Raw genomic sequence first — 23,552 nt, forward strand, 5'->3', positions numbered from 1 at the left:
CCCTTAATGGTTAATCTATCTACAACACCAAGCTGTCCTCTGAATTTGACAAACTTATTAGGGATATAATTTTTGCTTCTGGATTTGATTGTGTTTTTTTAGCATCAATGTTTCGGATCACACTCTATGATCCATCATCAGGATAAGAGAATGCAAGAATGGAATAGTATCAGGACCAAGAGGCTTGGTGAGAATGTCTGTAGTTTGATTTGTGATAGGAACATAATGCAAATCTATTGTCCTGTCTTCAACCAGCTGTCGTATGTAGTGACAATGAACATCCAAATGCTTGGTTCATTCATGGAAGACTAAATTTCGTGCTAACTTGATAATGCCTTCCTTATCAACAAACAAAGTAATCGGTCCTACTGGTGACATCTACATATCCCCAAGCATCCGACGAAGCCAAACAGCTTAACATCCTACCTTAATAGTCCCTTTGTAGAGGAGACAGAAACTCCCTGTTGCTTCTTACTGGTCCATGTGATTACACCGGATCCCAAACTGAACACATATCCAGAAGTTGACTTTTTATCATCAACAAAGCCTGCCCAAGCTAAATTTGTGAACTTGGTGAGTCTAGGATTACAACTTAGAGAGTGCAGAAGTCCATAACCTGAAGTGACCTTCACATAACAAAGCACACACTTTGTTGCCATCCAATGATCAGCCGTAGGAGTTGTCATAAAGCATGAGATATAGCTGACTGCGAAGCTGATATCAAGCCTAGTAGCAAAGAGGTAGATGAGGTTGCCTACTTGTTGCCTGTATGTAGTATCACCAACGGAAGGAGAATCAGACTTTGCAAATAAATTGAGACCTTTCTCCATAGGTGTAGATGCAGGCTTGCAATCCTACATACGGAACTTGTCTAACAAAGCCTTGGCATTTTTGGACTAAGAGATGAATATACCAGAAGACTGTTGCCAAACTTCAACACCTAGGAAATAATGCATGAGCCCAAGGTCAATCATATCAAAAGACTGACATGAATTCTGTTTGATTCAGTGAATCAAAAATGTTGAACTGCCACTGATGATCAGATCGTCCACATAAATAACCAAAAGGATGATGTCACTGTCAGTAGTCTTGATGTACAAATTTGAGTCTAAAGAACTCCTCTAGAAGCCTTGATCACTAAGGTACTTATCAATTTTAATGTACCATGCCCGAGGGGCCTACTTCAAGCCATACAGAGAGTTTACCAATCTGAGAACCTGATGGTCTTTACCAGCAACCTTGAAACCAGGAGATCACCATTTAGGAAAGCAATCTTGACATCCAGTTGATGGACCTTCAAGCCAAACTGTGTTGCCATTGCTAGGACTAATCTGATGGTGCTAATCTTTGAAGTAGGAGCAAAGGTTTCCTCATAATCAATGCCCTGATGCTGAGAAAAGCCCTTCGCAACTATATAAACTTTGTACTTATCCAATGTACCATCAAATTTGTATTTGATTTTGTAAACCCATTTGCAGCCAATAGGTTTCTTCCCTGGTGAAAGATCAGAAAGGACACAGCTATTCTTCTTTAGCAGGCTCTAGTGTTCAGATGTCATGGCATATTCCCACTCTGGAATTCCTTTAGCCTTGGAATATGTTTGAAGTTCAAACAAAGTGAATGTTGGCCATGAGAGAAAAGTTAATAGACTCTATAGGTTTGCTCTTTTTTCGAGCAGTTCTCCCATCAATGAGCTCATCATCACAAAGAAGTGTCTTAGCCCACCACTTAGGCTGGAGAGGAGAACGACCAACATTAGTATTAGGAGATCAGAAGAATCTGGATCAAACTCAAGTGAAGCATCTACAAAGAGAGGTGATCCTGCAGGAGAAGCTGAAGGTGTTTGTACAAGGATCACTGGTATAACTCGGGCTGCAGGAGCTACTAGAGCCCTCCCATCAGGTGGACCTCATGGAAGCCTAACTCCCAAATCATTAGCATTCATAGGTTGGTCTACTAGATCAGGAAAAGGAGAAATAGCCATGAAAGGTTGTCATTGTTCATCAAAGACTACATCACGATTGTAGATGAAATGAGATGTCTCAACATCGATCAGCGCTACGCTTTGTGAAGGCTATTGTATCCAACAAGCATGAGTTTCTGGCTCTTGGCATCCAACTTGGTAAGTGACGCCTCAAGGATCCAAACAAAACCAAGTGAGCCAAAAACCTTCAGGTGACTGATTTTGGGCTTGCAACCTGACTAGGCCTCTTTCGGAGTTTGACCTTTGACCGCCACTATGGGTAACTGGTTCAAAAGATAAACTACAATATTGACTGCTTCTGCCCAAATCTTCTTCGGAACATGTCTGTGTTCGAGCATGCATCGAGCCATCTCAATGATTTTTTTGTTCCAATATTCAACTACATTGTTTTGTTGTGGTGTATGGAGTGTGGTTAATTGGCGTTTGATGCCATGAGTATCCAAGAAGCTGGAGAAAACATTAGAAGAAAATTCCCCCTCATTGTTTGATCTAAGAGTAACAATAGATTTCCCAAACTCTTTTTCAACTAAAGGTTTAAACTACTGAAATACAGGAAATGCATCTGATTTTTATTTAAGGAAATACACCCACATTTTATTACTGAAATCATCAACAAACAACAGAAAATACCTAGACCCAAGAACAGAAGGAGTGGCCATAGGGCCGCAAGTATCAGCATGAACAAGCTAAAGTACTTGAGAAGCTCACCATGAATAGCCACTAGTGAAAGGTGTGAGATGTTGCTTCCCAACTTGGCATGCATTACAAACTCTAAGCTGTTGAGTCCAAATCTCTAGCAATCCAAGAACAAGCTCATCCTGACCAAGCTGTAAGAGATAATGCACATTTAAGTGCTTATATCGTTGATGCCAAAGTGTGCTAATGGAAGACCGCCAAGAAGAAATAGCTAAGTCTCAAGAATCACCAGAATCAATAAGTCTAAAAGGACCATGATCCTCAAGACCCACTGCGATAGTAGACTGAGTTGCCCAATCAATGATTGTGCATTGATGTGAACTAAACATGACATCCAAGTGTGGAGAATGTCGCAATAACTGACTGACTAAGAGTAGATTTAGTTCCATCCCTGGAACATAGTAGTTAGTACACATCAAGGAAAATGAAATTCCTCCCAGCAAACTGAATCTAAATGTTGCCTTTACCGACAACATGCACTCTTCTCCGCCACCAAAAATAACAAAATCTATATAACGCTGGTAGTCAGTGAACGAGTCTCTACAGCAGGTGAAGTGACGAAAGGCAATGTACTAGGCAGACGACTTGACATTTTGTAGGTCTTTTAGCCATGAAGGTGTAAAAGGCAGATTCTATCTGCTCGGTGTGCTCTACACTGTTCGCTTTGGATTGCGAACCTGATTGCTTAGATTGTGTAGCTAAGCGTTTCCGACATTCAACCTTCCAGTGCCCAAACTTGTGGCAGTTGTTGCATTGAATGTTCTTCTTTTGGGAACCATCTAATGCTGGAGCAGAAGACTTCTGCTGAGACGGCTACTAAATCTTGCCTTTATCCTTCTGAAAGGATTTAGCAGCGAAGGCTTTCTCTGTGGAGGTGGAGGTGGAGCTTCTACTGAACTCTTGTTTCCACCGATCTTGCTGAAGCAAAAGTGTGCAGAGATCAGTGAATTTCAAATCAACACCAAAAGATGTGATGTTGAGAGTCTCGATAAAATGCTCATAGAACTTCAGTAAACTTCGAAGATTGATAACCACAATGTCCTCTTCCTCCATCTTGCGACCGATGGCAAGCAACTGACCACGGATTTGCTGAATCTGATTCAGGTGCGCTTAGAGTGAGGTTCGCTCATCCATGACAATAGAAAACAGAGTGTTCTTCAAAAAGAAAGCGCTGCCTTTGTCAGAAGTCTCATGAAGACCTTTGAGATGTGTCCAGATTTTGGTAGTTTTCTTGTTGGATACAATTTGAGAAAGTTGATCATTAGCCACAGTTAATTTGAGAAGCATCACCACCTCTCGATTATTCAAATCCCATGCATCCTAATCAGGACCCGGAGCAGTCAGACGCTTTGCAACACCCATAACAAGTTGACCGATGTTCTGATATTCAAAAATTGCAATGATTCGCTGCTTCCAAGTGCCATAATTTTGACCATTGAATTTTGAGTTGTGCTCGAGCAAAATGTTTGTCAAAGATGCCATAGCACATTTTTCAATGAAAAACATAAAAATCTGTTAAGGCACATTCTTCGAGGCAAAAATATGGAAGACCCAGAAACTTTGGTGAGTGACCCAGAAGAAAACTCGAAAACCCAGAAGAAAAATGTTGTCGTTTTCTAGATCCGCTAGCTACAAAATTGAGGCACCCAAAAAAAGGACAACCTAGTTAAGCTCTTGAAAAGCCCACCAAGAATCTGTAATCAAGAAAATTTTTGAGGTCAAAAACTAAGGTTTCAAGCAAAAAAGCAAGTCTAGGCCATGGACGAAAAATTATAGAGGAAAATGGAGTTTTTAAAATGAGAACAATCAATTTTTGTTTATGAGCTAAGGCATTCTTGCTGAGACAACGCAAATGATGAAGAGAAGATAGAAAAGGAGTTTTTATTTTCACCCGAAAAAAGCCATTTTTAGCATACCCACGACCTCAAAAAAAAGTCTGAAGAAATCAATCGGAGAATGGAAATGGATGCTGCAGTTTTGGATAGGAAAGATAGTGTCCCCATAGCTGCAACGTGAGCAATGACAGAGACCCGCGATTTTTGAAGTCGCGATGTTCAGTGTTAGAACAAATAGCGATTTTCAAACGTTGCTCCAGTTCCAAGTTTTAGAGGGAAGAAAGAAAACGCGAGTTGCAAACTTTCTCTTCAGAAAACCCTAGCCAAAAACTAGGAGTTAGCTATGAATTTCTCAAGAAAACGGAAACCCTAGATGGGCTTTTGAGAAATCTCATAAATAATTTCAAAAATTTGTAGCAAACAATTTCAAAGGAAATTATAAAATTTTCAAAAATAATTTAAGTACTGGGTTTGATACCATATTACGAAGTAATTGGTAAAATACTTGCTTGTTATTAACAGAGACCGAGAGGTCGTTATATACAAAAAAATAGAACGATTTTTCCTTAGAAAACGATCGTAAAGAATAGAAACATTCTATTCTAGCTGAAAGAAAGCTAAAAAAGCTACAGCTAACTAAAGCTAACTAAATAGTTACAATAGATTACCATTAACTAATAATAGACGATTATCTATTATCATAATAAAATCATTCTCCAAGTCACAGTGAAAATAGAATAGGAAGATGCCACAATCAGATTGAATACACAATTCAATTCAATATACTTCAGCACTGAATTGAATGCAAGCTCAGATAATCCAATTTGCAATACAACAGCAGCAAATGGATGCTAAAATCATGAGGAATCAGTCTTAAGAGAAAAAACCGCAACTCCAAAACCCTCACAAGACAATATCCAATTTGCAATACAACAGCAGCAAATGGATGCTAAAATCAAGAGGAATCAGTCTGAAGAGAAAAAACTGCAACTCCAAAACCCGCACAAGACAATATCAAAAGGAATAGACAATGAGATATTAAATCTTCTTAATGGAATCATATTTATAACACAATTGTGCAAACCAGCATCTTCATCACACTTCTCACTTAAGAGGTTTCTTATTCAGAATTCCATTTTATAACTTGAAATAAGATAAAGTCGTTTTAATAACTAATGTCTCATTAATAACTTATCAAATATGAACTCCATGAATATGCTCAATCCGCTACTAATGAAGATCAACTGCCAATGCCTCCACTGCACTACTAAAAATAGAGACCACCTCGAAATCAACTTACTAAAAATAGATAGTCTGTCTCAGAGACCCTCAAAACATACTGCCACGTCACGAGGGTCGCAATGATGAACTGACATAGACTAGCAACAGGAGCCTACCAAAAATGGGGACATTACATCAAATAGCTTTTGGTTTTGTATTACCGTTTAATCCTCATTTTCAATGTCACTTTTATATAATAACATTTTAAGTCACGTGTACCCCATGCCTAGTGCTAACACTTTTTGGTCCTCTTTCTAAAACACTTTATGATTTAGGCCGGCCTTCTAACAACATTGTATGATGTAGGCCACCCTTCTTCCGAATGAATTAAAAAAACAGAACCCAAACAAAACTACTTTAATGGGAGCAAATTAAAAAGAAACACTTGAGGAAACGAGTTGACATGATACAAGTTCTAGGTGGCTGGGAATATGTTTGACTTTGAAATAGATTTTATGTTAAGCACACAAACTCCAATTGGTTGAAAGCCCAATTGTGTGGTATTCCTAAAAGGAACATCAAGGTTTGCCCATTCAAGAAGGATGTACCCATGTTAATATATAAAGTGGTATAAAATATTAGAGAGCTAAAGCTGCTGAAAGAAACAATTGCCTATAGAACTGGTCATTTTCTGTCAAGGAAGCGATCTCAAGAGATGAGACCCCCTCCTTCCCATCTATTCTTAAAGTTGTGGTAGACGAGCCTATTTTTTACCCCACATCAAAAAAAGTCAGATTTTTATAAGAGAACGAAGGGACTATCTAAAAAGGCATTTCAAAAAAAAAAAAATCTTCAGAGATTGTGTATTAATACAATACAAGATGCATTTATACAAATAGTTTGGCTTTAAATGTTCCTCACCCACCATAAAAAAAGAGATGGTAAGCAACATTAATGACTCTCCAAAAGTGTACAAGGGTTAAAATGATTTAGAAGATGTGTGGAACCTTCATTACCATGCAAGCACTACTGTTACACCCAAACGTCCTTTTTATGCTTCTGCAGCTTCTTATTACTCATGTTTAGCTTGCCAAACAAACTCACTACTCGCGATCAGCTTGCCCAACAAAATCAGATCTATGCTAGCTTGAACATTCCTATTCACGTAACAAAATTATCATTCTCAAAAATTTAGAAAAAAGCCAATGACACATCTTGCTCTCACAGACTACCACTCTCACCAGCTCTAATACCATATTAGAGCAAATAGCATTGTAGCAGAACCAAAGCCCAAAATATCAGTGAACTCTCAACGAATGTTGGTCTATTAAAAAAGCTTGCAAAGGGAGGCCAGGTTGATCACCTGTGAAACAACCATCACTAGGAAACAAATGCAAGATCTCAACAATGTAACGGTTCTATTTTAGCTATAAGTTCAAAGTTCAAACTACTAAAACGAAACACAGGTGCATTTGAACCATTTAAAAATAAATTGATGTTTTCAATTATATCCACAGGAAAAGCCAAGGTGATAATATTTTATATCATGCTTACCCAATTCTTCATAGTGTTCCATTACTTTGTGAGATAACTGCTCTGTAACAACATCCAATTGCACTAACCTCTGAGAAACCTGAGAGAAGAAATTGAAAAACAGATGCTAGATTAGACACACAAAAAACAGCAAGTCGAAATTTTGAACACAACAAATGCACTTTCTAATGTCAACCTTCAGACATGTTTATCACAGAAAAGTTATCCAAAAGAACATTTTACATGTTGTATGACTTATTCTAAGCACTACAGATACAAAGCAACAAAAGATTTCTATCAACCATCCAAATTCAACCTATTGAATTGTTACAACATAAATGTCAAAAGATATATGTGTACTCATGTATCTTTCTTAGCAAAATAAATCAAGCAACTAATCAGTTAACCCCCAAAAGGAAAACAACCAAATTTGCAGATGCCTCCTGAAATATGCTTAACAAGAGTGGGTCGGAGAACAAACACATCTGTCTCAACACTGCTACAAGTAAAGATAATCATATATGTATGAAGACATGAATATTATCCGGCAGTTAGGTTTACCGTGTTACATTTGCAGATTCTATGCAGTACACTTTGCCAGCATATCTCATCTCTAATGGCATGTGTCTCTTGGTGTAACATAGTGAGTATGTTCATACAGTGGTTCTGCATGGCAGTCTAAGACTATGGATCGTCCACAGGCTTACCCTTCTATTGCTGACTTCTTTGTGACATGGAAGGACCCTTAGCCCTTACCTTGTCTTCTTTCTTGTTCTATTTCTTGCTTTTGTTTCTTCTCAGTCACTGTTTGGTGCTTCTGCTTTGGCTGGCTATTCTGTTGTAGGCTCAGTCCCATAAACCTTGTTGGTTTTTCATGGACATTAATATTATTATCTTATCTTATCTTAAGTAGAAATACATTTGTGATACCTCTTGCTCTCAATACTTTTCCCAGGTTGCTTGAGAAGATGATTTATATTTCCACACAAATAAAATACATACTACCTTATACGTGCATGAATTTACAAAGGTAATATAACACAGTTACTGGAAATGTTCTTTAATGATTGTTAACATTAAAATTCATCTAGAGATAAATAAGGCAAATTTATTAATGTCCAACAAACGACCACAAATGGGGTCAAAAGGGCTGCCCAATACAACACAAGGGCCCAACCTGCAGCAAGGGCCCCAAATAGTACCAAAAGAGAAGCAAAGAACAAATGACACAAAAAGAACATAACAACAAGGCCGAAGTCAAGGAGAAAGAAGGGGGTTTAGGGTGGCCTCAAAGCGAGAACCCCTACCACCCTAAGAAACCTGAGTTGCTGAGAAGAACTGTCGAATTGAAGGGTACGTCATGGGACTAGCCGAGACAGAGACGTCAAGCCACCTCTAAGTGGAAGAAGTAAGGGAAAGTTAAGGAACCCTCTGAGGTCTGATAGATCTAGAGAGAGTGGAATGCCGTGGGGGGGGGGGGGGGGTCCAACTGTCTCATGGTACCCCGCAATAAAGTGAGCTCTATGAAAAGGCAGGTTATAAGATGGGATGTCCAACTTGTCATGTCCCCTCTTTTGTTTGACTAGCAAAGTTATGTTTGTTAGCCTATCATGGGTGTCTCGTAGGCTAGCAGTTGTGGATAGAGACTCATACAGGATATTCAATGACCATGCTCGACTTTACAGGTAGTTGGGAGCCAATTGGGTGCAGTTCCTTAATTTTAGCGGGTATCCCTACATTTTAAGAGAATGTGGCAATTTCCAGATGTGAAGTTCCACGGGACCATTCCATGGTTTCAGTTTCTGGATGACAAGGTGTGTTCCCTAGTTTCTAGGAGCATCACTAGATTATAGGGAAGGAACTACCGATTGACCCATCTCGTCCGATATTAGTCACAAACAGGTGAAATGGTCAATTTCACGTTGATTTGGTTGGTTTGGGCTTTCAAGGGTAAAATGGGAAATATTTTAATATATTTAAATATTTCCTAAGTTTGCATTTTTTTTTTAAATTATAATAAGGTTATTTATATAGCCATTTTGGAGTAACAAGGGGAATATGGCTTCATTTGGTCAGATGTGCCCTTGTGTTATAGCTCGTTGGAAAGGTCTTGAATTATTATAAACTATTTTAACTATCTGGAGACTTTTTGGCACTTTGAGTTATGACATTTTAATAAAGTAATGTTTTTCCTATAGCTTGGATGCCTTTATTTGGGAAAATATTATTTTATTATTTAGTGCATAGTGTAATTCTCATTTAGGGTTCGATTTGCACTTGGGAGGAGTTATACGAAGATGAAGACCTAATTGTTCGTTATCTTTTGGCATTTTGAAACTTATAAATTGTGAAATTGCTCTAGAAGGGCAATTTTGTGGCTTTGGACAAAACCCTCAAGTTTGGACTGTTGGGACGCAAACCTCAACAGGTCATGGTGATTGGAGTTGTATTTCATTGCATTCAAATTGACAGAGGAGGTCCTTGACATTATCATTTGAGTGGAGTAGGGCACTTAAAGCTGGGTGGCCAGCTTTTGACAACAAGCATTCAGCTCACGTGGGGGTTGGAGAAGGTCTTTTCTTCATCATTGGACGCCATAGCTTCCCTTTCGCATTGGATGGTTCATTGCAGCAATTTATTTAGGGTTGAATCATTCTCAATGCATCTCCCTGTAGCTGGTGTTGATCCATGTTTAAGATAGTATTGTATATTGGCAATGATCTCTTTGAAGTTAATATATCAGGTTGCTGGTTGGTTCGGGTATGTACTATTTCTGAATTTAATAATGATGAATTTTGTTGCATATGTTTACATTTCTTAAGTGTTCTTTATTTCCTATTTGTTATGCAATTGATCTATTTCCGAAAAAACAAAAAAAAACTGAAAAAAAAAACAAGGAAAAGAAAAAAAGAAATCAGAATTCAGCTAAAATCATTCAATGGTAACAAACGCTAGTCATAGATTCAGATTTTGAAACAAACGGTAATTTTTGCGGTCACCAGAATTGGGAATCTTTCACAACTGTCTCATGGTACCCCATAATAAAGAGAGCATGCAAGACCCCAAAGCTAAAAAGAGCTATCACGAAGCCTAGTAGCCTCCTAGAGATGGAGAACAAGGCACTTACGATCCATGAATTTGAAGGTCGAAAGGTCCTGAGTGTATCTAAAAAGGCAATCAAATCTCCCACAAATCTTAGAATCAAAAGGGAAGTGGAAAATGAAGTGCTCCTCTGACTCAACCTCTCAAATACTACATAACTAGTGAATCTTGTTATTTTTGTCAAGTTGATGATCAGTCTCTAAGTAAGTTTGTGGGACTCCATCTTAAAAGAGCCCAAAAAGATCCTGAGAGAATGAGACCAATGGTGAGATAATAGGAGGGGAAAACAATGTTCTCGTCTGTCATCTCAAGGAAGTGGTCCGCATAAAATGCCATCGTGGCCTGAAGACCTCTATGGGGGTTCACACCAAGTAGTATGAATGTACTGTCTATACCTATCCGACTTAATTTACACATTCAACTCCTACCTAGGGGGGAGGAGATGGGGAGGGGCATCAAGGTTGTACTGAAAGGGGGCAAGATGATCCATTAAAATCAAAACATTATCAAGGAGGGTTGAGGCCTCATTTAACCACCCACGGGTACAACTCAACGAGCAGGAACAATTGACTCTAAGGAGTAGTAAGCCAAGTAAGGGTACTTGTGTCTCACCTCCTAGGAATCAAGCCTAAAAGGGTGAGCCTCAAACTTGGCAAGGATGATACTGTGAGGGATGGATTGTCTGCACCCGATGATGCGCCAAAAGTCTCACCCGCTCAACAAAGGTCCAATTGGACCCCAGCAAGGAAGGCTCCCAAACAATAGAGCCATAGTGAACCATAGCTCTGATAAGAGTCTCCAGGAGGGTCATCTTGGTAGTGTTGTCTTGAATGTAGTGATGGCACCATTGTCTCTCAGGAAGAGCCAAAGAGCCATAGCATTTCTTGATACGAGGTTGAAGGGAAAATCTCATGTTGAACCAAGGGCCACAGAACTTGATCCCCAAGTAAGTATAAGAGAAGGCAATCTCGACCTCATTACCCTATAAATAAAAGTGCAGGTGAGAGGCCTCGAGTCCATTGAAAACCATAACCTTGGTTTTCCCCATATTAATTGTAAGATGTTTCAAGTCACAAAAAGAGCCAAGGCTATCCAACTGTCTCTGCTAACCATGAGGAGAGGATGCTGAGAGGACAACATCATCAGTAAAAAGAAAAATAGAGATCAAAACCTAGTGGAGGAGGCAATTGTCCTCTGCAAGAGACATCATCAATGAAGAATAAAATATAGATCAAAACCTAGTAGAGGAGGCAACCATACCCTGCAAGAGAGTGCTCCTAAAGGAAGTCATCCAATTGGTATATGTAAATGTTGAATAAGGTGAGGGGCAAGGGGCAGCCCTGTTAACCCCAATAGTACTACTGATGAAATCTGAAAACTCTAAAGGAGTCCTCAAACAGCCAAGAACATCCTCATAAAGTCTCATAATAGTTGTCAAAAGGATCTCTAAGATGTCGAAGTCCCGCGGTCTCTGAAATATGGAAGCCCTTAGAACAAGGTCAAAGGCTTTGCAAAAGTACACAAAGCAATAATAAACCTTCAAGGAGTCATGGCAAGCCTTCTTAATAGTAGCTCAAAGTGTGAGGAAATGGTTGATAGTCTAATAGTTTGATCTGAAATCGACCTGTCTTCTAGCAGCAATAGAGCACTAATCTAAGTCTTCAAAGAGAAGAGCATGAACAACAATGGTGTACAGTTTGGATAATGTGTGTTCAACCATGAAGGTCAAATAGTTATTAGGGTTTGAGACTGCACTCGCTTTTTGAAACAAGTAGATGATGTGATGAGACCAAGAGGAGGGGGGAACCAAAACAAACCACCTGATTGAAGTGATCAGCTAAGTATCCACCAAGAACTGGAAGGCCATGTTTGAAGAACTCAATCGGGAGCCCTTCGTCATCAGTTGCTCTACTACTATTCACAATCCTGATAGCATTCCTAAGATTCGTGCACATGAAAATATGGCAATGGAGGGGGGTGGCGACCTAGATGAAGTGCTAACCTAGAATATCATAAAGTTAGGAGATGTGAAAAATGAGGCGGTGAAGGTCAAGCGTAGGGGTGAGGGGGGAGCAACGAGTGAGAAGGTTACACTAAAAACACTTAGGGAAGTGGAGGAGGGAGGCACGAAGAAGCTTCCTATGTTGGGAGATGAAGAGGTGCTTCTTGTGATGGAGGGGTAGGTGGCAGCAAGTACAAAGTGTGATGTAGGGTGGGTGCTAATGGGAAAAGGCTGAGCACATAACTTGGTGGAGGGTTTTGTCGTCATCATCATACCATTTATTTATGGGCCGAGTGTAAGTTAGGGTGTGGTAAAGTTAGGAAAGGACAGGTAAGCAACATCTCAAATAAAAGTGTAGAGGCAAACATAGAGGTGGTGCACCCAATCAAGGAGAATTTGGCTGGGGGGAGTAGAAGTTTGAGATGATGGGAGAAAAGGTAGGGGTCCCCATCCTCAAATTTGAAAAGGGTACGATGGAGGATATGAGCGAACGGGATGGGGAGGGAACAGGGCGGGGATAGATTCGGTAGAGATGGCCATAGCGGAGAGGCTAAGATGATTAGCAAGGGGAAGGGGGTGATGGTGAAGTGGTGGATGGATTGGAGGAACAACTGACTGGAGAGCACGTTGTCAACTATTCTAGCCCCACCACCATAAGGCCTACAAGTGAAGCAATGAGAGTCAGGGAAGCAACATAACTCATTAAGGGCCACAAGATCCAAAGACTCGCAAAGATGAAAACACCAACCATATTTAGTGAGCGATCCCAAGGCATTCTCAAATGATCTATGAAATCCTGAAGCATTAGAGTCATTGTCATCAACACACAAGGAGTCCACAACTTTGTGATAAAGGGGTACCTAAGTGACCTAGGTCTTGGCGTTAAAGTTGCCAAGGATGAGAATGTCACCAACCACAAAAAACTAAGCAATACTATCATAAAGGTAAGCATAGGGATCGCCATCAACACCATTTTGGATAGCATAGAAGGTGGAAGCCAAGGGGTGTAATGACCCTTATTATAAAGGCCACTGAAACCCTCGAACTGGACTTAGGAATTTTGTCAAACAGTTGGCATGTAACCGAATAAGGCTGCAATATTACTAATTGTTGTACAACGAAACCTCAATATATGATGCCAATAATGTATGAACAACAATTTCCAGATTATAACACTACCGATCTAAGAGATAGATGACAATATGAAACTCAAATATGAAGTCCAATGCAATTCTGATTTTATGACAGCAAATAGAATTGATTACAATGAGAGACTGTCACAACTATGCACTTCTAATACATCAAGCTCTTGACAATGCAATGTTATGACATGAACAATAACCCAGTTCAGATTTGGAATGCAAATGACGAAACTTTTACAACAATTATTAATGACTGGAAATAACTATTTATGCAATGACAGTGCTGACTGTTCTAATCCATAACATGCAATATTTTGGCAATCAAAAACTTCAGTTTGTGCACCTGGAATAGCTCCAATTTTGCCGGATATAAATGCTGAATTGATGCCACACGAAGACCTCACAATCTGCCCCAAACCGACTCACAAAATTGCTGCTGCTGCCCAACTGACAGGGCCGTACAGGTACGGCCTGGTACGGCTGCTAGATAAAAATATTGCAGCGTTTTTGTCACTCCAAAAGCAATAAATCTGGGCGCCTAGGGTTGCTGAATAACCCCCTAAAATATGAAATTCATCCGTCAAACCAATTAGGAGTTATGAGCAAAAACGTGGGTCCAAACCCTGGACTGGCAGTCTGAAAATAATGCACAACTGTGTCTTCAAACCCTGTTGATCAATCCACAAATGCTAGGGCACAACTGAAACCCTTATTCCAACCAAAGTAAACCCTTATAACTAAATCTCAATGAAGTCCAAATGAGATGGCTGAATTACCAACTCCTCAAATGCAACAATTCAGGGGATATTTCACACCCTCAAAGTCGCCAATCCAAGGGAGCGATTCGTTCCCAAAGATCAAATAATAATTTGCAGACCCAAGAGACTACAAATTTGCTCCACAATGGAAGAAGTAGAAGAAATCTCAAATCCAAGCATGTCCAAAATGAGAGGCCCAGCCCTCTATTTATTCACTTTTCTAAGAAGTTGCTAGAACTTCTAGAAACATCCTTTATAAAATCTCATTATAATGCACTTTTTCTAGAACTTCTAGAAACATCCTTTGTAAAATCTCATTATAATGCACTTTTTATAATAAAGTAATTTTATAAAATAAAAAGTGCAACTCAACTTAAAATTATAACATGTAGGCCCCAATAACACATAATAATAAAATATAACCTCTTAACACTTCTTCAAGAGCAAGATATGACCATCTGATCCGCAGAATTGACTCTCTCTCCACACCATTTGCCTACGAGAGTCTGGAATAGGCAAAATCCATGATCAATGTCATGTCGAACTAAAGAGGGGACATTACAAGGGGAAATAGCACACATTGATGAAGCTGTCTTTGATACAGGGGCCAGCGCTGCATAACCAGACCTATGTGAATTCAAGCTTTGTCTAATATGATGCATGTGAGACCAAGATAAAAACTGAAATAAGATCCAATGGTCATCGGGTCAAGGGAGACCAAGGGGAGGCCCCTCACCTTGAGGTTGAGCTCGTGCGACCACCTTATACATTCTTTAGTGAGTTTGAAATGGACAAGTTCTTCCACACCAGCAAAAGGGGGGCCATTGTTGCCACAAATTAAGGCCCAAGATATAAGTTGTTTCTCTGTTTGATCTTGTAGATTAGCAAGCTTGAATTGTTTAGCTTTGATTTCAAATATATCAACATCTTTAATTGTGGTTTGTTCCATTTATGAGCTGAGAAGGCTATGCATCTCAGCATTTTCAGCAATAACTGAAGTCAACTCTCTAGAAATATCCAGTAGGCTATGTTGTAGTTCCATGTCTTTTATTTCAATCTTTCCATTTGGTAACTTAATTCTTGTAAATCCTATGCTTTACAGTGGTAAGTAAGGGTGTCCAACATGAAAGTTTCTCCAATGAGCCCATGATGGGAGAGCAGTTTGTAGACCAATGTAGGACGATAGTAAAAAGCTAGGAAGCAGGAAACAACCCACACTAAAAAGAACTGAACAGCTGGGACCAAATTGAGCAAAAAGAATGAAGAGAAAATTGAACTTGAATAGTTGGGCAAGACACAAACACAATAAGAGCATACACCAAGCTACCTGACCAATGAAGGAGAGCTGAAAACAATAGGAGTATGGAGACAAACTTAGTCAAACGAAAAAGAAAAGAGGCTAAGAAGTAGCATAGGCAATGCAAGAAGCAGAATGCAATGAAAACTAATCAACTAGAGAAGTTGAGTAATGCAAGAACAGGGAAACAAATGCAAGAGAAAATGAGAAAAGAGCTAAGAAATCTTAGACCCCCACTAAATGACAAACAGCAAATAGCACAAGGCGCAACACAAAAGCAAGAAAAACATCCTTTCTGTCCTAAGGAAGGGAAGCTTGTGACTACAAAAGCAAAAAAAAATAGGAGGTCAAGGAGAGGCACAACCGCATCTAAAAGAGCTAGAAAGACAGTGGGAGCCACAAGAACAACAAATAACAACATGTAGAAGAAAAAGGAGCACAAAGACACCAAAACACAATGCCAAAGAAACAAGCAAACTCGGCTAGACCATAGAAGGAGCCCTCTAAGCATGGTCGTGTGTGGAGAATTGTATTCGCAATTACATTAGATGCCATGGTCGCAATGCTCACAAGATGCTCACAAGGAGAAGTATACTTCCCAGTATTAATATGCATATGCATCACTAGCATTACATTATGAGAATGCTATTAACATGCATGTTCAATATTTAGTGAACACTACATTCAACATACATATGATGTTTCAATTTGTATGTTTTCCAAACAATATTATACATATTTGTGGAAACTCATGTATTCATCACACAAATTGTGAAAAGAAGTGCCTTATATCAGATGATATTGAAGCCAAATTCATACAAGGCATATTGTACAATATCCATAAACGACATGTACATTAATAGTAAATGCTTTATAGAGAGACATAAGAAAGAAAAATAAACATGTTTGGTATTACTGTCACAATCAATAAGCTTCACCATAGGCCACACAAGTGGAATCCAAAAATGGTGCCAACTTAAAATTACATCAAGAGCTTATATTTTATGGCAAACACTGTGGATTGACTCCTCCAATTGTTAATAGCTCACAGCCCTGAAGAAATCACCATTAGTTTTGCTTAAAATATCCCATTATTTCCTGGCACCACTAATATGATTCAATATTCCAGGTAGGCACACAAACTTGAGGACTTTCTGCAAGTTTCCCATTTCACTGGAGCTCATGGGTGCATAAAAAACTTTAAAACTTCTTGAACAAAAAATGTCAAAACCCCCTAAAAAACTAAATGAGGATCATCATTGCAAATTTAGCACTTTGTATCTAAAATGTAGATTTTTGTTTCTGCATCTGATTGTGTATAACTTTTTTTGGCATCAATGTTTCGAATCACACTTTGTGATCCGTCATCAAGATGAGAGAATGCAAGAATAGAACAGCAATCTGAAACACTATGCTATCTAGAGAGCTTGACGGGAGAGGATGTAGAGCAAAAGGTCAAGCCAGTTTTTGGGCGAACTACCAGACTGTGGATCATATCTTTACACTACGAGCTATTATTGAGGAGGCTAGGCACCGCTCTGAGAAAGTCTACTGCTGTTTTGTGGACTTCCGCAAGGCTTTTGATTATGTTCCCAGGATGGCCTTATTTCAGAGACTTGGCAAGATTGGGATCTCAAATATGTTATTAACTGCTATTATGAGACTATACGAGAAGGTGATTGGTAGATTCAGGACTCCAAAGGGCTTTTTTGTTCTGATTCAGAACACCATTGGGGTGAAGTAGGGCTGCCCTCTTTCTCCCACCCTGTTCGGGTTGTATATCGATGAGCTCGAGGATTTCCTTGTGAACTCCTTGCAACCTGGTGACGGTGCTATTTGCATTAGGTTTTGATCTCCATTCTCCTTTTTGCAGATGATGTTGTTCTCTTGGCCTCTTCTCCCGACAGTTTACAGAGACTCCTTGATGGTTTGGCTTCTTTTTGTGATCAGCGTCAGCTCGTGGTCAATCTGAGTAAGACTCGGGTTATGATCTTTAACTATTTAAAGATCACTCATCTTCATTTCCTCTTTCAGGGACAGGAGGTTGAGATTACTTCTTACATGTATCTTAGGGTGAAGTTTTCGGGACCCCGCTTCAGCTTGAGACCGACTATTTAGTCCAGAGTTAGTAAGAGCATGGGCTCCCTGGCCATGCTCGAAAGACAATGCTTCAAACATCATTTTCAAGATATTTTGTCCAAGTTGTCCCTCTTGGACTCCCTTGTTCGTCCGACCGTTCTCTATGGCTCGATGGTTTGGGGACATTCTCTTCTTGTTTCAGATTGGGCCTCTATAGAGCGTGTTCAGACATTGCTTTTACAGTGTACCATTAGATGTCACAAACTCACCTCCCACAGCATTGTCTTGGCCGAGTTTGGAGCTCATCCTTTCAAACTTGCGACCATTTTTTACTTGATCTGGCTTCTCCACTGGCTTCGAGACTTTATGGATTCAAATTTCAACCGACACAAATACTCTCATCTAGCATATTGTTCTTTTGTTGCGGTTATGAGATCCGACACTAGCACTAGATCTCATTGTTGGTACGCCCAAGCCACCTCTTTGTTGAGTTTGATCAAGATTGAGATTGATCGTCTTCCTCCTTACCAGTTATTGTTGGATGCTCCTACTCACCTCCTTCCCTCACGACAAGAGTTGAATGAGTATGTTAGACAGAATATCTATAAACAGTGCATTATTACTAACTGCTAATTGGCGTAATCCTCCTAGTGGATTACGTCCGAAGATGGCCTTTTATGCTGGCAATTTTCTTGAGAATCAAAATGGTACTATTGTTCGCCCTGCTTATTTTTATAGGCGTTGGAGTCACACCCTGCGATTCTCTTCAGGTTCCTTTAGAGTTGGCTCCCACCATCTTCGAGTCTAGCCTGATCACCATATGGATAGAGAGAACCGAATTTGTAGACTGTGTACTTTGGTGGAGGTTGAGACAAAGACTCACTTTATATTTCATTACCCTATCTACTATGAGATCAAAGGGAGATTTTACTACCTATTCAGAGATTGTTTTTCTATTTCAGCATTCTTCAGCTATATTGACCAACGATGTCTTGCACTTTACCTACAGGAGGCCACCCAGCTACGTGAACATACCTTGCAGTCACTCATACCTCAAGGCCATATCTCAGACCAGCTCATCACCGCCTTTTTCTCCCCCTTGTCTCCACCATGGGATGTGAAAAGACCATCCAGTATCACTCACTCTAGATCAATCAAACACTGCACCAGTCTTTCCAGGCAGCGATACTCCAACGGTTCTCGATGACAATTTAAGACTCTAGATCGTCCACATTACACCCCTTTGTGGCTGATTTCTTTGTACCAAGGAAGGATCCTTAGTCCTTACCCTGGTTTTTCTGGTTTCATGTCTTGTTTTGTTTCTTCTCAGACACCATTTGGTGCTCCTACTTTGGTCGACTCTTTTGTTTGTATGCTCAGTCCCATAAACCCTTGTGGTTTTTTTGTTGGACATTAATATTTTTATCTTATCTTATCTTGCATTCTCTCATCATCATGATTGACCATGGAGTGTGATCGAAAACGTTGATGCCAAAAAAATATAAACAATCAAATCCTGTTTTGACTGCTTATGTTATACCCATAAACTCTGGTAAGAAGAGTATGTTCATAGATTTCATTTGTAAAATGGAATGAAAGATTTCTATCATGGGTCTTTTATTATAAAAGGTAATTTATAAAATATGTTAATTATATTATTTTATAAACTAAATGTTAATATATGGTTCATGGTGGTGGTGTCTCTATCAAGATTCAAATTTCTATTGAATGGATTGTGGAAATCTAATAACGTTTACATTGTATTTATTTTTTTAAATTTCAGCTCTTTCAGTTGAAATTTTTTCTATAGGGCTTCCCCTTCCTCCACCCCTATAACCCCATAATAGGAACTCAGAGAAACACTATTACTACTGGACTTAGGGGATGGGTCCCTGTTGATGTGAGTTTTATGCCACTACAACATGCAAAATCGTATACTTCAAGTCCAGGATTAAATAATGAATTTCCAACTCTCTTCAATAAAGACACTTCTTATGCTAAGATTGCAATGAAAGCTTGTAAGGTGACTTTGAGGTTCCTTCTCAATGTGGATACTCATTCAGTGATATGTTGGTACCAAAAGGGGGCTTACATTGTTCACTGAGATTCGTCAATTTGATTTGACTGCTTTATAATGTGCAATGAAAATATACTTTTGACTTCTAACTTGTTAAATGCAACTTCAACTTGAACTTGCATATGTAATCTACTTTTACTTCTACCTAAGGATGCAAGAAATAGTGAATACCCTTGGACTCCACTAGATGCAGCCTTGACATCAACTCCACTCACCTAGTGCAAGATTCTATGGTATGTTCAAATGATTTTCAAATAGATTTTATCTCCTTAATCTCATCGATGGATGCAAATAAGAGATCAAGTATGGATTAATGTTAAGTGCTTTCAAATGTCATTCGACCGTGCAAGACAAGAGTCACAATTAATTAGTACCTGATGGTTTGGTCTAATGATCAAGTCAAGCAAGGATGCACTCATAATTACCCTTATCCAACTAAATTACTCAAAGCAAATTGTACTCAACAAATCGAAATCAAATCTAAGTGGGGAATGTAGATCACCATGCAATACTTAAAAAAAGATCACAATTATTCGCCATGTAAACACAAAAATAAATAGTACAAAAAATTTGGCAATATTTCAAAAACATTCTTCAACAATTCCCTCTTACAAATGATTGGAACAAGCCTTGTATAAAAAACTTTCTCCAACAATCCCCTCTTACAAATGATAGGAACAAGCCTTATATAAGGGCTTGATTACAATTAATGGCCAACATTAAACGGAATCAATGGCCCAAATTAATCCATTAGAAGCCACATTCTTCAACAATTCCCTCTTACAAATGATTGGAACAAGCCTTATATAAAAAACAATCTCCAACAATTCCCTCTTACAAATGATAGGAACAAGCCTTATATAAGAGCTTGATTACAATTAATGGCCAACATTAAATGGAATCAATGGCCCAGATTAATCCATTAGAAACTCAAATTAGCACTGCCACCACTATCCTCGATGAGAATAAAGCACCACCACATGGGCCAATCGAAAAATTAAAATGCCTTCAAAGAGCCAATGGCAAATGAGTTGTGTATAAAGTAATAATCAAAATGCACCAAATTGTGGGCCGATCAAAACTAAGCACCACAATATCAGCCAATGAGAAAATTACTTGCCACATGGGCTTATATTAAATCTTCCCTTAGTAGATAATTTCCTTTGATCTTTTCTCTTTTTGCAAATTTAATGTACCTCAACAAAAGATCACTAAGCTCATTCAATGGAGGGACCGTCGCCCTCTGCATCTTCCAAACTGCAGTATCTAACTTGGTAGTGCTTGTGGCAAGGATTCTTTCCCACTCTGGCATATTGTCTTTCCCAGAAGCTATGAAGGCCTTGAATGTTACAAACAACATTACAATCTTCAAAGTGAAGGGTCCCTATTCTTTCCTTAAAATTTTAAAATACATGTTTTCCTCTCTTTGTTCATTAAATTCAAAATGTTACTTTGACAACATCTTGAACCTCGTCTTGAATTGCTTGAATTGTTGCACTAAGGCCTTGGCACTTGCCTTTCGCCTTCTCAAGAGTATCTCACCTAAAAACTAATTGAAAATTACCACTCATTGACATTTTTCATTTCATTTACCTTTATTACATTGTTCTTTTCCAATAATCGCTCAAGAATTCATATCATTGCTAGCAATCATGGAATAATTTTTTATTTAGTTTGCTGAAATTCTTCACAAATTATGCATATGGCCTGAAGCCTTGTTTTGATTAATGTGATTGCCTAGTAGTGCCTTAGGATTTTAGAAGAGAAGCATTTGTCTCTTGCACAACTTCATCCATGCCTTTGACTCTTGAAATATCATCTTCAAATTCTCCAAATTATTGATCAATTCCCTTTCAAGAATGAGAGGTGGTGTAAATGTTTGGTCTAACTGCTGAATAGGATATGCTTGCTTGGGGTACCCTCTATATCATCGGTTTTCTCCTATATAGTCCTTCTTTCCATCCTCCTTGCTCGCTCTTTGCTCCAAAATTTGAATGGCTCCATGGGCATCCTCAAGTTCATGTTTCTTCGGCATAGACCCAGGATCATGCTCAATGATATTATTGTTAATCCTTAATGTATTTTGCTGTCATTAGTGAAAAGGCATGTCGATAACCAAGGTCTCTGAAGAGCACAAATAGGTCGATAAAGACAGAACATCAGTCAACGTTTGTCAATGAATAGTTATCAAGCACAAAGAAGTGTAAATAAGTAAACAATGATATCAAGCGGAATGAATACCAATTATATAGAGTTAATCAAGCATGGCAGAGCACCAAGAAAGTATGTTAGCTGAGGTAGAGATATTACCAAGCAAGGACAGCATTTTTGATGTTTTGATAGCTTCTATCAGATGACAAAACCATTATATATTCTCTAATATATATATTTATATTTAATATTATTATGATAAAATTTAATGAAATGAGATATTAATTGTATATATATAATTAATATTTCTCGTTTCATTATATGTGTGATGTGTTTATGGTTGAAGTAGATTACTTAATTTCATTTTCATTCAGCAATAAGTTAATTGTATTCATGTATGCAAAGGAAGATCTAATGTTCAAAGGGTAAAACGGTTTTAAGAGGTAAAGATTTGATGGAAAAGAACAAAACCCTAACCGAGTAAGTAAATTCGTTGAAAAAGGAACAAGAAACTCACTTGATGAGAATGTGTGAAGTCTTGGAACGAAAGAGAAAAGATTATGATAACAAGAGAATGTTAGAAGATGAGAGACGGCACTTGAGTGTAAGAGTGGATGAGAAAGATTTGGAAATTCAGAGGTTGACACAAAATCACTATGATATGACGAATAATTTACTCAGTGTTAATCATGAGATTGCAAGAAAAGTAGACGAGATTGTTAGATAAAGATCAGAAAATGAGCAATTGAAGAATGAAATAAAAACTGAGAAAGAAACCAATGAAAGACTAAAGAGATCTGAGGAAAGCATAAGAAAATTGGATGAACAGTTGAGAAATCAGAGAAGACCACAAGATACCGGTGGAGTAGGCTTTATTAAGCACTCTACAACTGAGAGAGGAGAATCATCAAAGCAAGCAGAACAAAGAAATGTGTACACCACTCTAAAACCTAAGAAGCCAACATGCTATCACTGTGGAAAACCGAACCACACAGCAAATGTACGCAGGAGCAAGGTAAATGTATGCAGGAGCAAGGTGGTAAGTCATTTTTTAATCCTAAATTTGATGGATATTGTTATCACTGTAATAAGTATGGTCAACAAGCATTTGAGTGCAGATCCAAGTTTAACAGTACCTGAAGACGACAAAAGTTTGATGGTCATTGCCACACATGCAATAAATATGGACGTATATCTGAAGATTTCAGATCACAAAAAAAGCAACTGGATACTGGGCAGACAGGGAAATACAGTCAACAGGGATTACAACACAAGGATTACATGTACAACTTGTGGAAGATATGGTCACATTGCAAAAGATTGCATTAGAATGCACATGAGAGGAAAATCTAGTACTCGAAAGAATTCTGGCATGGCATGTTTTCATTGTCATCAGGTCGATCACTTAAGCAAGAACTGTAGGTACCAAGCATATGCACCTAATGATGAAGACACCAAAGGAGATGGTTGTAATCTGAACTTCCTTTGTTTCCACCTTAATTTGTTTTCAACAACCACATACTTATTGTTTTGCTTGGCTTTCATATCCAGATCCACTTGGTTGGTGGATCATGTTGGATTGCAATTCAGAGCATGGTTAACTTATAAAGTTTGATTCTCATACTTCATTGAAGAGTTGGTCTCTTAGTTGCTTTGAATCTGATCATGTCTAGGA

General features: G+C 38.7%; 1 protein-coding gene across 2 annotated transcripts in view; it reads right to left on the reverse strand.

Moving 5' to 3' along the window:
- LOC149577946 (coiled-coil protein) overlaps nt 1-23,552 on the reverse strand; it is a 238,474-nt gene that overhangs the window by 191,605 nt on the left and 23,317 nt on the right. For both annotated transcript variants that reach the window (XR_016364083.1, XM_089826739.1), the window contains exon 4: nt 7,291-7,369. Coding sequence is in view for 1 of the 2 variants with exons in the window: in XM_089826739.1 (XP_089682865.1) it covers nt 7,291-7,369 (79 nt within the window). In the remaining variant the exon portion in view is untranslated. The remainder of the gene's footprint in view (nt 1-7,290; nt 7,370-23,552) is intronic.

This window comes from Cupressus sempervirens, chromosome 1 (genome assembly GCF_028749045.1).
Source record: "Cupressus sempervirens isolate cs-2001-9-10 chromosome 1, ASM2874904v1, whole genome shotgun sequence".
Lineage (NCBI taxonomy): Eukaryota > Viridiplantae > Streptophyta > Pinopsida > Cupressales > Cupressaceae > Cupressus > Cupressus sempervirens.